The sequence below is a fragment of the Haemorhous mexicanus genome, chromosome 12, assembly GCF_027477595.1.
Source record: "Haemorhous mexicanus isolate bHaeMex1 chromosome 12, bHaeMex1.pri, whole genome shotgun sequence".
NCBI lineage: Eukaryota > Metazoa > Chordata > Aves > Passeriformes > Fringillidae > Haemorhous > Haemorhous mexicanus.
In genome coordinates this window covers 20,436,861-20,454,257 of record NC_082352.1, presented here as the reverse complement: position 1 = coordinate 20,454,257, position 17,397 = coordinate 20,436,861, and the positions used below count along the sequence as shown (strand labels likewise).

The 17,397-nt window shown below is 58.9% G+C and overlaps 2 protein-coding genes across 7 annotated transcripts in view; one reads left to right on the top strand and one right to left on the bottom strand.

Annotated features, from left to right (window-relative positions):
- Positions 1-9,760, top strand: part of GSE1 (Gse1 coiled-coil protein) — a 99,243-nt gene extending 89,483 nt beyond the window's left edge. For 3 of the 5 annotated variants that reach the window (XM_059857474.1, XM_059857475.1, XM_059857478.1), the window contains 10 exons: positions 299-609; positions 965-1,289; positions 2,936-3,516; positions 4,063-4,175; positions 4,638-4,908; positions 5,012-5,134; positions 5,242-5,610; positions 6,564-6,839; positions 7,212-7,315; positions 8,827-9,760. In XM_059857474.1, coding sequence (XP_059713457.1) covers positions 299-609; positions 965-1,289; positions 2,936-3,516; positions 4,063-4,175; positions 4,638-4,908; positions 5,012-5,134; positions 5,242-5,610; positions 6,564-6,839; positions 7,212-7,315; positions 8,827-8,961 — 2,608 coding nt within the window. In that variant the 3' untranslated portion in view covers positions 8,962-9,760. The remainder of the gene's footprint in view (positions 1-298; positions 610-964; positions 1,290-2,935; positions 3,517-4,062; positions 4,176-4,637; positions 4,909-5,011; positions 5,135-5,241; positions 5,611-6,563; positions 6,840-7,211; positions 7,316-8,826) is intronic. The other 2 variants (XM_059857477.1, XM_059857476.1) reach the window with 1 other exon arrangement.
- Positions 9,761-12,006: 2,246 nt separating this feature from the next.
- Positions 12,007-16,624, bottom strand: GINS2 (GINS complex subunit 2). Of its 2 annotated transcripts, none has more exons than XM_059857471.1 (5): positions 16,468-16,624; positions 15,690-15,804; positions 14,936-15,035; positions 13,694-13,820; positions 12,007-13,258 (listed from the first exon to the last, which is right to left on the bottom strand). In XM_059857471.1, the coding sequence occupies exons 1-5, from the start codon at positions 16,555-16,557 to the stop codon at positions 13,133-13,135; spliced, it is 558 nt and encodes a 185-aa protein (XP_059713454.1). In that variant the 5' UTR covers positions 16,558-16,624; the 3' UTR covers positions 12,007-13,132. The 2 variants fall into 2 exon arrangements, with proteins under 2 accessions (XP_059713454.1, XP_059713456.1); XM_059857473.1 differs by having other exon boundaries at positions 12,007-13,204; positions 16,468-16,599.
- Between the last annotated feature and the right edge of the window lie 773 nt (positions 16,625-17,397).

Sequence of the window (17,397 nt, the reverse complement as noted above, 5' to 3'; positions counted from 1 at the left end):
AGTGGAGGATGGATGGGGAGCTCCAAAGGATGCTGATGCTGGGGGGATGGGTGGGAAGCTCCAAAGAATGCTGACAGGACCAGTGGTGGTTTTGGGGTGCTCTAGCAATGCTGGCAGGTGACTTAGGGATTTGGGAGTGCTGCAGAGGGTGCTGGCAGGTGCCCAGGAATTGTTTGGGGGTTCTCTGGAGGTTCAGGGGTGTTCCAGGCGATGCTGACAGGCATCCAGGGTTGATTTCAGGGATGTTCCAAGGGGGATGATTGGGGTTGGTGCTTTTGTTTTTGGTTTTTCTCTGCAGGCTGCAGATGGACGAGGAGCTGCGGCAGAGGGAGCGGGAGCGGGAGAAGGAGCGGGAGCGAGAAGCTGACCGGGAGCGGGAGAAGGAGCGCGAGCGGGAGCGGGAGCGCGAGAAGGAGCTGGAGCGGGAGCGGGAAAAGGAGCGGGAGCGGGAGCTGGAGAGGCAGCGGGAGCGTGCCCGGGAGAAGGAGCTGAGCATGGTGAAAGCCATGGAGGGGCCCTTCCTCCCCGTGGCCGAGCTGCACGGGCTGCGGGGGCACCCGGCCGAGGAACGGGGCAAGCCGGTGGAGCCGCTGGCACCCAGCAGAGCAGGTAATGCCCGCCTTCCAGAGCTTGCCTTGGTCCCCTCTCCCCTCCAGATGGCAAAGCCGAGGGGGTTGGTGGCCTCGGGAGGTGGCTGGGGACGGGGATGGGCTGTCCTGGCTGCCAGATTGCTTTGCCAGGAGCCCAGCTGCGGCAGCAGTGCCTGTGCCATCTGACTCGGGCTGGCCTGGCACCGTGCCCAGTGCATGCCGGGCAGCTGGGCTGGCAGCGAGTGGGCAGCCCAATGAGCTGAGCTCTGACCGGTGGCTGCCACATAGCTCCCTCCCACCCACAGGGATGCTCACCCCAAAAACACCCTCCGTGTTCCACACCCTGACTCTCCATCACTCCTCTTCCACCACAGACAAGCTCAAGGACTCGGTGCTGCCAACGCCGAAGCCCATCCAGCACCCTCTGCACCCGCCACCGGGCTCCCACCACCCCGTGCCCAGCCTCATCCCCAACCACAGCGTGTTCCCTCTGCCGGGGAGCAGCGCTGCCACGGCGCTGCTCATCCAGCGCACCAACGAGGAGGAGAAGTGGCTGGCCCGGCAGCGCCGGCTGCGCCAGGAGAAGGAGGATCGGCAGTCCCAGGTCTCGGAGTTCCGGCAGCAAGTGCTGGAGCAGCACCTGGACATAGGGCGTGCGCCCAGCCAGGCTGAGCCCGAGCACCGGCCCGAGCACCCCAGGTAGGGATGGGATGCTGCCAGCCCCGCTCCAGGGATGGAGCTTTCCCCCAAAACTGAGCTGTGTTTTCCTGTGTCACTGCTGTCCTTGCTGGAATATCTGTATCTTAAGTTGGAGAGGGACTATGGACAAGGGAAAGGAGTGATAGGTCAGGGGGAATGCCTTTATATAGAAAGAGGGTAGGGTTATGGCGGATATTGGGAAGACGTTCTTCCCTGTGAGGTGGGGAGGCCCTGGCACAGGGTACCTAGAGAAGCTGTGGCTGCCTCATCCCTGAAAGCGTCCAAGGCCAGGTTGGATGGGGCTTTGAGCAATCTGGTCTTGTGGAAGGTGTCCCTGTCCATGGCAGGGGCTGGAATAGGATGATCTTTAAGGTCCCTTCGCCCCACACCATTCCATGATGCCATGATATGACGATTTATAGGATTTCCCCCCCTACCTGTGGCTGTGCCCACCCCGTTCCCCATCTCTGCCCCCCATCAGGCATCCACCACCCCTTGGCTGTGCCCCTCACACATCCCATGAGCCGAAGCCACGGTGCCTGGGCGGTGCCAGCAGGTTCCTGCCACTCGGTGCCAGCCAGGCCGGCTGTGCTGGCAGCACCAGGCGTTCCCGGTGCCCGACATCTGCGCGGCGGCAGGCGCCGAGCCCGGGAGGTGGCCGAGGGCCAGCGGCGAGTGGCCAGGTGCTGCCCAGCCACCAGCACCGCTAATTGCAGCTCCCCCCTTCCAAGCAGTGGGGCTGGGCGGTGAATGCCTCGTTTGGGGGGCACCTGTGCCGAGCCTGGGCAGTTTGGGGGGCAGCAGAGCGTGCCCACACTCCTGGACTGATTGACAGGGCCTTGCTCACCCCCGTGGCTGAGCACTTAAGCGGTGCAGGCTCATCCAGCCAGCTCTGCCGCCTGCTCCCTTTGTTATTTTTGGGTATCCAGGGGATTAGCGCGGCTCATCGAGGATAATAAGGAGCGGATCACGGGGCGGCACAAAGGCGAGCGCCCGCCGCAGGCTCCCTTCCCCACCCGCTCCTCCCACCCCAAAGCGGAGAGGAGACAGCAAGGTCACCCCCAGACACCTGCAGCTGGGGATATTCCATCCCCATCCTTTTCCTGCATCCAGCAGGGCAGGAGAGGGATGGATCCCGGGGGCAGGCGGTGCTCCCCGCCGGTGGTGACTCCATGGCGGCGCTGAGCTGAACTCGCTGCTCCGCGCGCGGAGCTCCGGGGCGCTGGAGCGGAAAAGTGTTAAATGCACAGCTTGGGCACATGAAATATTTATCCTGCAAACGGGCTGGCTCCGGCTCCTGCTGTCAGAGGAGGGCTGCGCCGGGGTGCTGCCCTCGCCACGGGGCTGTGGCAGGGCTGGTGGCTCACTTGTCCCCACGCTGGGGTCAGGGCTGGGGTCTCCAGCTCTGTGCTCCTGGGATGCAGCCACATCCATGCTCAACCCTCTCATGCACAGCCTTAACTCTGCCTCCATCCCTCAGGTTTGTGGCATGGAGGGGACAAGTGTGGCAGCCCCACGTGCACAAACCCCTCTGGGTGTTCCTAACAGGCGTGTTTCTCCCCAAAATCCCCCGGGGCTGGAGCGCTGCCAGCTATCCGGTGGCAGTGCCAGCTCCTCACCGCTCCGGTGCTCTCCTCTCCCCGCAGGTTGGGATCGAGCCGCCACGAGCCGAGCAGCCGGGAGCCAGGGCAGCACTTTGGCGGGCCCCCACCCCTCATCTCCCCCAAACCCCAGCACCACCCTGTCACCACGTCCCTCTGGAACCCCGTCTCGCTGATGGAGAGCCCCCCCGACCCTCCCCGGCGCCTCCCCGAGCCCCACGCCCTCCACGGCCACCCAGCGCCCTTCGAGCCCGGCCGCCAAGGCATCCCTCTGGTGAAGGTGGAGAGGGTCTTCTGCCCGGAGAAGCTGGAGGAGGGCCCGAGGAAGAGGGATGCTCTGGAGAAATACCCCCCGGGACGGGAGCCCGGCGCCCCGGAGCACGGGGCCTTCACCCATACCCCCTTCCTAGCTGAGCTGGAAAAGTCCACTCAGAGCATCCTGAGCCAGCAGAGAGCCCCGGCCACCCCGTTCCCCGAGGCCACCAAGCCCAGCTCGCCCTACCGGCCCCCCCAGCCCCGCGCCCAGGACCCCATGTACATCTACGACGAGTTCGTGCAGCAGCACCGCAGGCTGGTCAGCAAACTGGACCTGGAGGAGCGCCGGCGGCGGGAGGCCCGGGAGAAAGGTGAGGGACCAGGATTCCCCCCTGGCACCGGGACCTGGCCGGGGTCTCCCAGGGGTCTCCCGGGGATGCTGACGTTCCCGCATCCGTGTGCTTCGGTAAACCCTGCGCTGCAGACATGGCCTATGAATAAATGATGAACTGGAGCTAATAAGAGGCTTTTAAATATTGATGGGGCTGCTGGAGTAGGGATGAGAACAGCGGTGAGGAGGAGATGGAGAGCTGGGAGGGGCTGGAATTGTTGTCCCCACTCCATTGGGATGGGGGCTCTGCCACAGTGTCCCCAGTGCCCCATTGACTCCTGCCACCCATCCCAGAGCGATGCCAAGAGGATACACAGGGACAGGAGATGCTCTCCAAGGTCCCACAGCTGGTGGAGAGGGGACAGGGCTCCAGTGGGTTGCACCCCCCACATCACTCCTCTCTGACATCCTGCTCTGCTGCACCCCCATCCCCAGTGGGGTTCCCTGGTGTCCCAGAAGATTCCCCAGGGTCCCAGCAGGTCCCTAAGGTATTCCCAGCCTCACAGCAGCCTCTCCCCATCCCCAGGGTACTACTACGACCTGGACGACTCCTGTGACGACAGCGACGAGGAGGAGGTGCGGGCCCATCTCCGCTGCGTGGCTGAGCAGCCCCCGCTGAAGCTGGACACGTCCTCTGAGGTACTGGTGGCACCCCTGTCCCCTCCCTGTCCTCTCCCTGTCCCCTGGGGGAGCAGCCCCTCTTCTAGACCAGTTCCCAGTGCCCAATACAGCCACCATCCCCCCGTGTCTGCAGAGGCACCAGAGGGTTAGAGATGGGGATGATGAGGATGGGGATGGAGATGGGGATGGAAGTGGGAAGGGGAATGGGGATGGCAGTAAGGATGGGCATTGAAACGGGAATGGGGGTGGGATGAGGATGGGGATGGGGATAGGAATGGGAATGAAAATGAGGGTGAGGGAAATGGGGGTGAGAATGGGGATGGGAATAGGAATGGGGATGGGGATTGCAACAGGGATGAGGGTGGGCATGAGGATGGGAATAGGAATGAAGCTGAGGATGACAGTGGGTGTGGCAATGAGAATGGGATGAAGGCGAGGATGGGATATGACCCTGCTCTGCTCTCCCCCTGGTCGCCCCAGAAGCTGGAGTTCCTGCAGCTCTTCGGGCTCACCACGCAGCAGCAGAAGGAGGAACTGCTGAGCCAGAAGCGGCGCAAGCGCCGGCGGATGCTGCGGGAGCGGAGCCCCTCTCCGCCCACGGTGCAGAACAAGCGCCGCACGCCCTCGCCGCGCCTCCCGCTCTCCACCCGCTACAGCCCCGACGAGATGAACAACAGCCCCAACTTCGAGGAGAAGAAGCGCTTCCTCACCATCTTCAACCTCACGCACATCAGCGCCGAGAAGAGGAAAGGTAACAGCCATGGCCCGCGCACGCTGTGGCCGGGGGGTGCCGTGGGGGGTCTGCCTGGGGCCCTGAGCTTGCTCTGCGGAGCTGAGGCTACACTAAACCTCAGCTTCCCATGCTGCAGACAAGGAGAAGCTGGTGGAGATGCTCCAGGCCATGAAGCAGAAGACCACGCCGGCCGCCGTGGTGGTGAAGAGCTCCCCGCGGGACAGCCCCGGTGCCCCCAGCACTGGTAAGTGCCCCAAGTCCTTGCCTGGGTCGTGGGTTGGGGGGCACAGCTTTGCCTTGAGGGGCACACAAAGTCCTGGCTGCAGCCAACTGCTCCTCCTCTTCCCAAAGAGCCTTCAGTGCCTCCGCTCCTGCTGGACCTGGATAAACCCGTGGGTATCGCTGTGTCCGTGCCGGAGGTGCCGAAGGCAGCGGAAGCCTCCAGGTTAGAGCAGCTGAGACCCCAGGAGCCAGGCAGGCCCAAGGAGTCGGGCACGGCGCCAGAGAAGCCCCGGCTGAGCGACGGGCACCCCGGGAAGAAGGCTCTGAGCATCCTCAGCTACGTCAGGGGTCCCCTCCCCAAGGACATCCCGGTGCCGCTGTCCCACAGCATGAACGGCAAGAGCAAGCCCTGGGAGCCCTTCATTGCTGAGGAGTTTGCCCACCAGTTCCATGAGTCGGTGCTGCAGTCCACGCAGAAGGCGCTGCAGAAGCACAAAGGTAACGTTGGAAGTTGTTGGGAATTAAAGTCACTTAAGGAGTCGGCATCAAAAGTGTCAGCAAAGCCAGGTTTAGGGTAAAACCGGCATCACAACAAAGTTGGTTGGCAAGATTCTCTCTCCTGTTCATTAGATGGTTAAAGCACTCTGAGGAAAAACAAACCAAAATGCAAAGTCAATAAATAAACCCCAAATAATCTGTGTGGAGGCTGGAGGAGGGGGAAACAAAAGGATAGGAAAGGGTAAGGACAAAAAGGAATATGGAAGACCCTCGTGTTGAGTCACATGTTCAGAGTAAACCCCTGTGCTAAACTGAGCCTGGACTTGATCAACAGGTTATGTTAAAGGCTCAACAGCACTTAAATTTAACAGCACTTAAACTTAACAGCATTTAAACTTAATTGATAACTTAAACAATTTAGCAAGGGATTCATAGAGAATTTACTATACCACAAAACAATAACTTCCTTACAGGCCTAAGTTACAAATCTAAAGTACTCAAGAATCCAGGAGAGTATTATTCTGAACTGAGTGCCACAGCAAGCCCTTCTTGGACCCCTCCAGGGATGGGGACTTTACCAGCTCTCAGGGCAGCTCCTTTTAGTGTTTAACAACTAGAAGTTCTCCCTGATGTCCAGAAAAAGAAGCAGGGATGCCGGAGGCTGGTTGGGTGCTGGGATATCACCCCCTTGTCCCACCCATCAGGGTTTGGCACTGGCACCCTCAATGCTGGAGCATCCCATGAGCTCATTGCTGAAGCTAAAAATTAGGGCCAATACAGCTCCAAAGCCTCCAAACTCACTCCGTTGAGTGGTTGAAATAAACAAAACCACTCCAGCACGCCAGGAGTGATAAAAACCCACTTGTAAACCCCCAAAAAGTCTGGGAAGGGAGGAATTAATGCCTTGAAGGGGGTGTGGGGAGTGGGCAGGGGCTGACTGTGGCTGCCCACAGGGGGCACGGCGGCGCTGACGGCGGAGCAGAACCACAAGCTGGACACCTCCATCCACTACAACATCCCCGAGCTGCAGGCGTCCTCCCGCCTGGCCGGGCCCCCGCACAACGGCACGGCCGAGGCACCGCCCCGGCCACTGCCCCCCCTGCCCCGGGACTCCGCCTCCGAGGATGAGGAGGAGGAGGAGGAAGAGGAGGAAGAGGAGGAGGATTACCCCAGGCCCAAGTGGCAAGGGATCGAGGCAATTTTTGAAGCTTACCAGGAACATATAGAAGGTAAGGGGTGTTGGGCAAGGAGGGTAAAATGCCAGTTTGTGCTTTGGGAAGTGTCCCTGGTTCCTGCTGGGATGGGCTGGGGAAACACTGGGGGATTTCCAGCAGTGCAGGAGCAGCTGGAAAGCAACAGGCACTGTTGTTTTTGCAAAAATTGATGCATGCATGAAAAATCAGTGTATTCACAGCTTCCCAGTATCCTCCCAGGGGGACCTAAAGGTTCCCCACAGGCAGTGCCAGGGTTGGGAACGCTCTGGGATGCTGGGGGCAATCACTTCTGGCTGGGCAGAGCCTAGAGCAGGGCTGGCACCCTTCATGGGTGGTGCAAGGAGCCAGAGGAGCCGGTGCTCAGCCCTCGTCCTTTGGATGTTGCAGAACAAAACCTGGAGCGCCAGGTGCTGCAGACGCAGTGCCGGCGGCTGGAGGCCCAGCACTACACCCTGAGCCTGACGGCTGAGCAGCTGTCACACAGCATGGCGGTGAGTGAGACAGCACCCATCCCCTGGGCACCCATCCCTTGGACACCCATCCCTATGGCACCCATCCTCTGGGCACCCATCCCTTGGACACCCATCCCTTGGACACCCATCCCCTGGGCACCCATCCCCTGGACACCCATCCCTTGGGCACCCATCCCTTGGACACCCATCCCTTGGGCACCCATCCCTTGGACACCCATCCCCTGGGCACCCATCCCTTGGACACCCATCTCTTGGACACCCATCCCTTGGACACCCATCCCCTGGGCACCCATCCTCTGGGCACCCATCCCTTGGGCACCCATCCCTTGGACACTCATCCCTTGGACACCCATCTCCTGGACACCCATCCCTTGGACACCCATCCCTTGGACACCCATCCCTTGGGCACCCATCCCCCGGGCACCCATCCCTTGGGCACCCATCCCTTGGACACCCATCCCCTGGGCACCCATCCCTTGGACACCCATCCCTTGGACACCCATCCCCTGGGCACCCATCCCTTGGGCACCCATCCTCTGGACACCCATCCCTTGGACACCCATCTCTTGGACACCCATCCCTTGGACACCCATCCCCTGGGCACCCATCCTCTGGGCACCCATCCCTTGGGCACCCATCCCTTGGACACTCATCCCTTGGACACCCATCTCCTGGACACCCATCCCTTGGACACCCATCCCTTGGACACCCATCCCTTGGGCACCCATCCCCCGGGCACCCATCCCTTGGGCACCCATCCCTTGGACACCCATCCCCTGGGCACCCATCCCTTGGACACCCATCCCCTGGGCACCCATCCCCCGGGCACCCATCCCTTGGGCACCCATCCCCCGGGCACCCATCCCTTGGGCACCCATCCCTTGGACACCCATCCCCTGGACACCCATCCCTTGGACACCCATCCCCTGGACATCCAATCCACCTGGGCACCCATCCCTTGGACACCCATCCCTTGGACACCCATCCCCTGGGCACCCATCCTCTGGGCACCCATCCCTTGGGCACCCATCCCTTGGACACCCATCCCCTGGGCACCCATCCCTTGGGCACCCATCCCTTGGACACCCCATCCCTGTGGCACACCATGCCCGGGGCACCAGGCTCTGTGAGTGCCCAGCCTTCTTGGGATCTTCTTGTGTGCCCCAATCCTCCCACAGCACACATGTGTACCTTCATTGCACCCAGCCTGTGCAGTGCCCATTCCCTGCAGTTCCCCATTCCCTGGAGTTGCCATTCCCTGGAATTCCCCATTCCCTGCTATATCCCAAACCCTGCACTGCCCATTCCCTGCACTGCCCATTCCTTGCAGTGCCCATTCCCTGCTACATCCCAAACTTTGCAGCACTCATTCCCTGTCCATTCCTTGCACTGCTCATTCCCTGTCATGACCGTTTCCTGCACTGCCCATCTCCTGCCATATCCCAAACCCTACACTGCCCATCCCAGCCCCCCACCCTCTCCCCCTGCTGTTCCCGTGCCCTCTGACCGTGGCCATTCCCTGCCTGCAGGAGCTGAGGAGCCAGAAGCAGAAGATGGTGTCGGAGCGGGAGCGCCTGCAAGCCGAGCTGGATCACCTGCGGAAGTGCCTTGCCTTGCCTGCAATGCAGTGGTCTAGGGGTTATTTCAAGGGGTATCCCAGGTGACGCTCCTTGGGCCAGGCCGAACATATAGTCTAGAAATAATAATCTATTTTATTACCTTGAATATTTAATATTTTTCACTGGGAGGTTTGAAGCTACGAAAATAAAATTAAAAAAAAAAAAAAAAAAACCGAACGGAAAAAAAAACCAAAAAAAAAAAAAAAAAGAAGAAGAAGAAACCCAAACCGCGACAACAGAATCATTAATAATAAAAGGAAGAAAACAAAACAAACAAAAAAAAAAGAGAAATAAATAAATGGAGAATGTGCCATGCATGAAGCAAACGGGAGCCGGGAGGAGCCGGGAGCCCATCCCACGGCCAGCAGCCCCGGCATGTCCCCTCCTGTCCCCTCCTCTGGGGACCACGCCTCTGAAGCGCCCCTCTCCACCCACCCACACTTTATAACGCTCATTTTTGTTGGTTCTTTGATTTTTTTTTTTTTTCTAAAAAAAAAAAGGAAAAAAAAAAAAGAAAAGACAATGAAAGACTCCACCGACAACACTAAACCCGGCGGGGCCCCGGGTGCTGCCGGATCCCACTCCCAGCACGGCACCCCCAGCCCGGGGCTTCCCATGGAAATGCACTTGGCTATCAAAAATAAAGTCAATAAACTGGTTGAAGGTCCCTTTTTGTTCCTGGTTGGTGGGGAAGGGGCAGGGACACACGTGGGGTCACTTTGTCACCCCGGCTTTGGGATTGAACAGGCGGAAAAAAAGAGAAAAAAAGAAAAAGGTGCTTCAGCCTTGTACTGTGTATATATATTAAAAAACAACAAAGTTTTGTATGTTTTTATTGCTTTAATTATTGTTATAAAAAGCTTGCCTTTTTTTTTAAGGTGTTTCTGCTTTTTTTTTTCCTTTTTTCCCCCTCCTTCCTTCTCCCTCCCTGTTTTTACTTTCTTTCTAGTTTGTTTTCTTTTTTTTTTCCTTTTGGCAAAAAGATTAAATCGCTTTTAGTGTTTGTACTGCTGCTGGTCGGGCCAGAAAAGATATTGAAATGTTTTAAAAAGAATTGAAACCCAGGAAAAATAAATCCCCCTTTTCCACTGGGGCAGGTCCTGACCCACCACCAGGCCCTCGAGAAGCTGAGCCCTTCCACCCTCCTGTGGTTTTGTTTTTTATTTTTACCCTTTTTCTTTGCTTCCTGGGGCTTTTTCTGCTCCAGCTGGGTTGTTGTGGGTGTCACAGTGCTGGGTGGTGTCTGAGCCTTGCCCAGGCTCCATCTGCCAAAGGAAAAATCCCAAGGGATTGCGTGGAGAGGGTGGAGGGTTGAGGGGTGGGTGGCACTGGGGTGTCCTTGTCCCCCCCCAAAAAATACCAAGACAATCAGAGCGGCTCTAAGGCAGTTTGGGCACAGGGAGAGTGGGTCCTGTGAGGTCTCTTGGTGGCACTTTGGGGACAATCCGTGTGGAGCTGTGCCCGCAGGCGGGCAGGGATGTCCTGGTGCCACCAGGGTCACGCTTGGTGCCATTTTTAGCCACTTGCATGTGCCCCGCCTCCCCTCCCCCGGGGGAGCCTTTTTATTTGATTGTTATTTTTTAATTATTTATTAGAAATTGTTTTTAATTCGCCACGAGACCAGCTCACATCTCCGGGAAAAGGTGACCTCTGCTTCCTGCTTTAAATTCCCTCGTTGCGCCGGCAAAGGAAAGCATTAACCCCCCCACGCCCCCCCTGCTCCCTGCTCTCTCATTGGCTTCACCAAATAAAAAAAAGCTGGGCGAGATTAAAAAGCAAAATGCCCTTGTGACAGAAATTAGTTTAATCTTTTTTAAATCCCCAATTGCCTCGCCAGCCTCTGGCCTCGCTGCTGCCAACTCCGGGCTTCGAAGGGAATTCTAACACGGCGAAATTCGCTCCTTTCCCTTCCTGTGTGCCGTGGCAGAGGGAGGGGGAGAAGCCAGGGATGGAAAATCATTGGCAATTTATCCCTCGCCGTGCTGAGGAGCCTGGCTGGGATGCAGCCTCGCTTTGTAGCAGCTCCTGTGCTGCCTTTCCCTCCTCACCAGCCTGCATTCAGGGTTTTTGGACCGATTTTCCCCCCGCCCCGGGGTTGTGGTGAGCATTTGTGTCCGAGCAGAATTGCTGGAGGAGCAGCTGTGCCAGAGCCTGGAAGGGCTGGGAGGAAGGAGAGGAAGGCAGAGCCTGCTGGGGGCAGGCTGGATGCTGTGAAAGAAAACAAAAAAAAAGCCAAAAAAGGAGAAAAACCCAACCCTAAACATGTTCAAAGTGTACCTTGTTGGAATTAATTGTAATGTAATATATTATTTGTTGACTGTAGTAATTAGGTATTTATGAATATATTGCTGTAATTCCTGAAAACATCCCCAAAAAAACCCCAAATAAACTCTTCCACAACGACGGCAAGGAATCCTTTCTCCCTTGGGAAGGCAGCCCTGCTCCGAGCATTCCCGGCAGCTCCTGCCGTCATTCCTGCCATCCTCCCCGCCGTGCCAGCCCCGCGGGGCACAGCCCGGGCAGGCAGGGCACAGATGGCAGCGGGAGCCCGGCCCAGATGCTCGGGGAAGGGCAGCGCCGGCAGCCTGGCACCCTCGGGCACCGGGAATAATGAGAGCTGCCATCAGCACAGCCCTGCTCCGGCCAGAACCCGCCTGGATCCGCCTGGATCCTGTCTAGATCCTGCTTGAATCCTGTCCTGGATCCTGTCCTGGATTCTGCCTGGATCCTGCTTGAATCCTGTCCTGGATCCTGCGTGAATCCTGCCCCGGATCCTACCCTAGATCCTGTCAGGATCCTGCCCTGGACCCTGCCAGGATCCTGCCCTGAAACCCGCCTGGATCCTGCCTGAATCCAACTTGGATCCTGCCCCAGATCCTTCCTGAATCCTGCCCTAGATCCTGCCTGGATGCTGTCCTAGATCCTGCCCTGAATCCTGCCCTAGATCCCGCCTGGATCCTCCCTTGAATCCCTCCAGGATCCTGCCCTTGCCTGTCTCTCTGCCGCAGGGAAACAGGGCTGGAGCCAAAGGGGAGCTGCAGGATTTTCCAAGCATTGTTTGTGACACAGCCCAGGATTCATTTGATGCCGTTCTTCAGCTGCAATTATTTTTTTATTATCTTTTTTTTTTTTTTTAATTTTATTACAGACAGCTTCAGATTAAAACGCCAAATATTACAAAAATAAAGATGGTTGATATTCTGGTATTTCCCCACAGCCTGGCATCTGAGAGGGAAAACCATTTTCTTTTGTCCTTCTCCAAAGAGCAGATGGATCTGCTTCCCAGCTGATCTCCCCAGCAGACACCTCATTGCCGGCACATCTTCTCTTCTTTCTCTTTTTTCTATTTTTTTTTTTTTTCCCCAAGGCTCTGAGAAAATCCATGGAAGCACCGCCTCGAAATTTATGGCTTTCAAGGCAGTGTGTGGCCTGTGCTGCCCTCAGAAGTTCCCTCGCTGAAGTACAACCCGAGAGATCCGCCCAGAGTCACCGGGGAGAAGCCGCTCAGCTGCAGCCGCTGGGGCCAGAGCTGCTCCGGGAGCTCCGAGCTCACCGAGCCGGCACATCCAACCCCGAGGGGGCGAGGAGGAGCCCCGAGGGGACATGGGGACAGTGGCATCGCCCTGCTCTTTGTGCCCCGAGGGGACATGGGGACAGTGGCATCGCCCTGCTCTTCGTGCTGGGAGAGTGGGGGGAACCTGGACCGGGACAAGGACAGGACAGAGTGACTCCAAGGGGGAAGACACACAGACAGGACAGAGTGACACAGAGCTGATGTCCCCAAGCTCGCCCCATGTCCTGTGTCACTCACGGTGCCACATCCCAGAGCTGTAAATAGGGGAAGGAGAGAGGGACAGGAGAGTGGGACTCCCGGGGGCGGGAGGTGACACTGGGACCCCCCTGTAGGGTGGGGAGGGGACATGGACAGGGCTGGGCTGTGAATAAAGTTGTGTTTTGGGGAATCTGGGTGTCGGTTTGGGGGGGTGACAAAAATGGTGGGAGGGAAAAAGTGCCCCAAAAGGGGTGGGGACAACCCCAAGAGGGAGAATAAAAACCCCTGGGGGAGGGAGGGAAAGCCCCTGCACCTAGGCTCTGGAGATGCCCCAGCAGCTCTAGAGCAATTCCCACCTGGCCCTGAGGGGACATTTGAGGGCTGGCAGGTCCCTGCAGGGAGGTGGGGGTGGCTCAGATGAAGCAGCTCCTTCCCAGCTCCCTGTCAGAACTCCTGGGAGTGGGAGCCCTCGCCAGGCTGGAGGTTAGTCCGGAGCTTGTACATGTGATCCAAGGCCTGGGTAAGGAAAGTCCCAGTGGTGTTGATCTCCATCAGGGTTAAGTTATCCAGCTAAAAGGGGAAATAACAGGATCTGGGAAGACAAGGTACTCGGGAAGCAGCTCACAGCCCACAGTTGCCTTTGGACTGACCCAGCTGCCAGCCCTGGGCAAGAGAAGCACCCGAGCACCATTACAAGAGCATTCCCCATGCCTGGGAGTGTTCAAGGACAAGCTGGATGGGGCTTGCAGCTGCCTGGTCTAGTGGGAAGTGTGCAAAGGGGTGGAACGAGACCTCCAAGAGCCAACCCAAGCCATCCCATGACTCCTCTGCCTCCCACAAGGCCCAGGCAGCTGCCCAGGGGCACAAGGTTTAACGCACACCTCCAGCTCCCCAGTAACACACCCACAACCCAGGACAAGCATGCCCCAAGCCAGCTTTTCCCCAGCAGCTCATCCCTCACCCCTCAGCACCCCGGATCCCTGCTGGGAGGGGGTGCTGGCCCACCTTGGCGTGAGCCTCCTGCTGCCGCACGAAGCTGTCGGCGGACAGGCGCAGCTTGGCCATGCGCGTGTCCCACGTGTCCTTCACCAGCGTCCGGATCTCGTCCGCCCTGGGGATGTTGTCAGAGGCACTGGGGCAGGGAAAGGGAGGGCAGGCTCAGGGCAGGCTCTGAGGGCTGTGTGGTTATGCCACTGAGTGGTGGTGTCACCCAGCGGTGGTGTCACCCAGTGGTAGTGTCACCCAGTGGTGCTGTCACCACCTCACCCCACCCTGAGCCTTGCAGGACGGTTTGCTAAAAACCTGCTGCTCCACACTAAAATCCTCTCTGCTCCTTGTCCTGCTGGCATTTCTGGGATGGGTTCTTTCCCCAGGAATGCTCAGCTCCAATGCAGCAGCTGGCTGTCACTAGAATCCTTCTGCTCTTTAATTGCCCAGCTGGTACGAGGCGCACAGAGGGTCCCAAACCCGGCCAAAGTCACAGCCAACTGGGGAATCCAAGGGCTCAGGCAGGATGAAATTCCCAGCTCGGGGCTCCTGGGGCTCCAACAGGGAGAAGTAAGCTGGAAGGACAGGATGGGATGTGCCACATCACCCCATGAAGGCCACTCAGCGCTGCCATAAGGAGCTGGGAGACAGGATGGATGCGCAGGGACAGAGCTGTCAGGGCTGCTGGAGCGTGCTGGGAAGGAGCAGCACGCCAGGAACCTCCTCTCCAGAGGGAAAAGCCAGAGCTGGAATGCCCACCCTGCTTAATCGAGGGCTTAAAAAGTCAGCAGAGCCCTCGCCGAGACAAATACCAGCCAGCAGATTTTACAAGTGAAATGCCTCAGCAGGCAGGAGCTCAGGCTCGGAATATCCCCGGCCTCCTGCTTCCCAGGCTGAGGGAAGAGGAGCTTTCCTCCTGAAGGAGAGCCAAGGCAGGAGCCTGGAGGCTGGAGGCTGCTGAACAGATTGCAGCCGTGGAACGCGCTGCGGCTCCTCCAGGCCTCCACGCTGAGCTGCTGCTCAATAAAGCAGCACAGCCCCAATTATGAGGCCACGGAAGGAGCCATCCCCAAGTTCCTGAGAGGCAGAGTCACCATCAGGGAAGTGCTGCTGCGAAATCTTGGCAGGCTGAGGGATGAACCCTCCCTCCACTCTCCCTTTCCCCACTGCCCTGCGGGGCTGCTGCCAAGCAAAGCTTGAAAAATCCTCCGTGCTCACACCAAGTGGGGTGGAAAATGGCCCAGCTCAGCTCCTACTCACTAGTTCAGCAGCAGCTTGGTGAGCTCCATGTAGTAGGGACTGGGCATTGGAGTGAAGGTGTCCTCTTTCCGCTCCTGATCCCGGATTTCCTCCAGTTTCCCTAAAACACAACCAGGGATGCTCAGCTCTTGCCAGGCTTTCAATGCTCCAGGTGTTTTTCCCCCTTCCTAGAGAAATCCAACTGTTTCTGTAGGATCAGCTCAGTGTCCAAGCCTCCAGGGAGGTGAGGGCAGGAAAAGGCTCCTGTGAGGAGGCACACAAGGGACATGGATGCCTCCAAGGTCTCCCTCCTCACAGAGATTTGCCCAAGAATTAGTGACAGGATGAGAGGAAACAGCCTCAGGTTTTGCCAGGGGAGGTTCAGGTTGGACATCAGAATTCCTGGACTGAAAGGGAGTTAAACACTGGAAGGGGCTGCCCAGGGAGGTTTGGAGTCCCCATCCCTGGAGGTGGCACTCAGTGCTCTGGGCTGGTGACAAGGTGGGCACAAGCTGATGAGGTTGGAGGTCTTTTCCAACCCAAAAAATTCAGAGATTCTGTGACCCAAAGTCCCTAAAGATTCTTCTGAACAAGCCTCACCACCCTCAGAGCAAATAAAGAATTCCAGTGGTGGGACATGAGATCCTTCTGTCTCAGCTGCTTTGTGTTTCCGAATTAAGCTCCCCACTAATGGTGAAAACCAGATTACTTTTAATTTCATGTTTCCACTGTGCCCATTGAAGGCCAGAGCTGAAGCCAGAGCCTCCATCCTCACCAACATCCATCCATTCTGGGGGAATGAGCCGACACTTCTGCCTCTGCTTCAGATTAATGGCCAACCACACAGGCACTTCCACTGGCAAACCAGGATTGAAGGGACCCAGATCTCCCTGGAAAACAAATTAAGGATGAGAGGCGGCCAACAACCAGGGCTTGGACTGCACAGAACTTGTCTGCTAATGTGGTGAGAGTTTCCAGAGGATCTGGAAAAGCCTGAGTCAAACATTTTATCCTGCATTTCCCCCTCTCGTTTCATTTTCTATTCTAAGGTGTTTCACAGGAGTTACAAACTCCATCTCCCTGGACGTGCAGCTCCCAGAGGCTCCCCAGGTTCTGGTCAGCCCCCAGGACAGCCGGACACTCCCAGCCGGGCTCAGGGGCTGCACAAACCCCCTGAGATGTGGGGGACAGCACAGCCCCCTCAAAACCTCCTGGGGGCTGCGCTGCCTCTTCTCCCAACCCTCTGCCTGTCATTCCCGAATCCCTCCATCCCGAATCCATCCCCCATCTCCTCCCCTGTTCCCAATCCCCCCAGACCCACCCCAATCCCCTGAAACCCACCCTCATCCCCCCAGCTTCTCTCCCTCACTCCCCCAGCTCCTGCACCTCAATCCCAATCCCTAAAACCCCATTCCCCAGACCCAAACCCTGACCCCAAGACCCACCCAGCCCCCATAAGCCGCCCGGACTCGTTCCCGGTCACCCCAGGCCGTGTCCCCAGTGCCCCAGGCCCGTTCCAGCCCCCTCAGCCCGGCCCGGCCGGCCCCGCCGACCCCAATGAGGTGAATCCGGTCAAGGCTGAAGTTGGGCACGATCGTCACCAGCTCCTTCTCGGCCAGGAACTCCACCTCGGCCGGCTCCATGGGCCCGGGGCAGCCAAACCGGGACCGGGCCGGGGCCGAGCCCGCCCTCGCTCCCTATTGGCTGCGCAGCCCCCAGGCCGAGCCCTCCCTCGCTCTCTATTGGCTGCGCAGCCTCCAGGCCCCGCCCACCACCTCCCGCCCCTGCTGCCCGGCGCGTTTTCGCGGTCTTCGAGGGTAGGCGGGGCCTGACGCGGCGCGGAGCACGCTGATTGGTTGCATCTTCTGTTGCCGTAGCGCACGCCTCTCTGATTGGCTGTACTGCTCGCGGCGCGCTCTGGCCGCGGCCCCGCGGGGGGAGGTCCGGATGGGGGCACGAGGACCAATCGCGGCGCTCCCCGCGGGCACTCGGCCAATCAGCGCTCGGCACTTGTTGCCGGGGCGCCGAGGGAGTGGCGGAGCCCGCTGCTGCCGCCCCCTGGCGGCCGGGAGCGTCAGAGCCCCGCGGGAGCGCTTGCGGGTCCCCGCGACCCCCGGGCCGCGATGGGTGACACGGACCACGATGGGTGACACGGGCCGTGATGGGTGACACGGGCCGCGATGGGTGACACGGGCCGTGATGGGTGACACGGACCGCGATGGGTGACACGGGCCGTGATGGGTGACACGGGCCGCGATGGGTGACACGGGCCGTGATGGGTGACACGGACCGCGATGGGTGACACGGGCCGCGATGGGTGACACGGACCGCGATGGGTGACACGGACCGCGATGGGTGACACGGGCCGTGATGGGTGACACGGACCGCGATGGGTGACACGGGCCGCGATGGGTGACACGGACCGCGATGGGTGACACGGACCGCGATGGGTGACACGGGCCGTGATGGGTGACACGGACCGC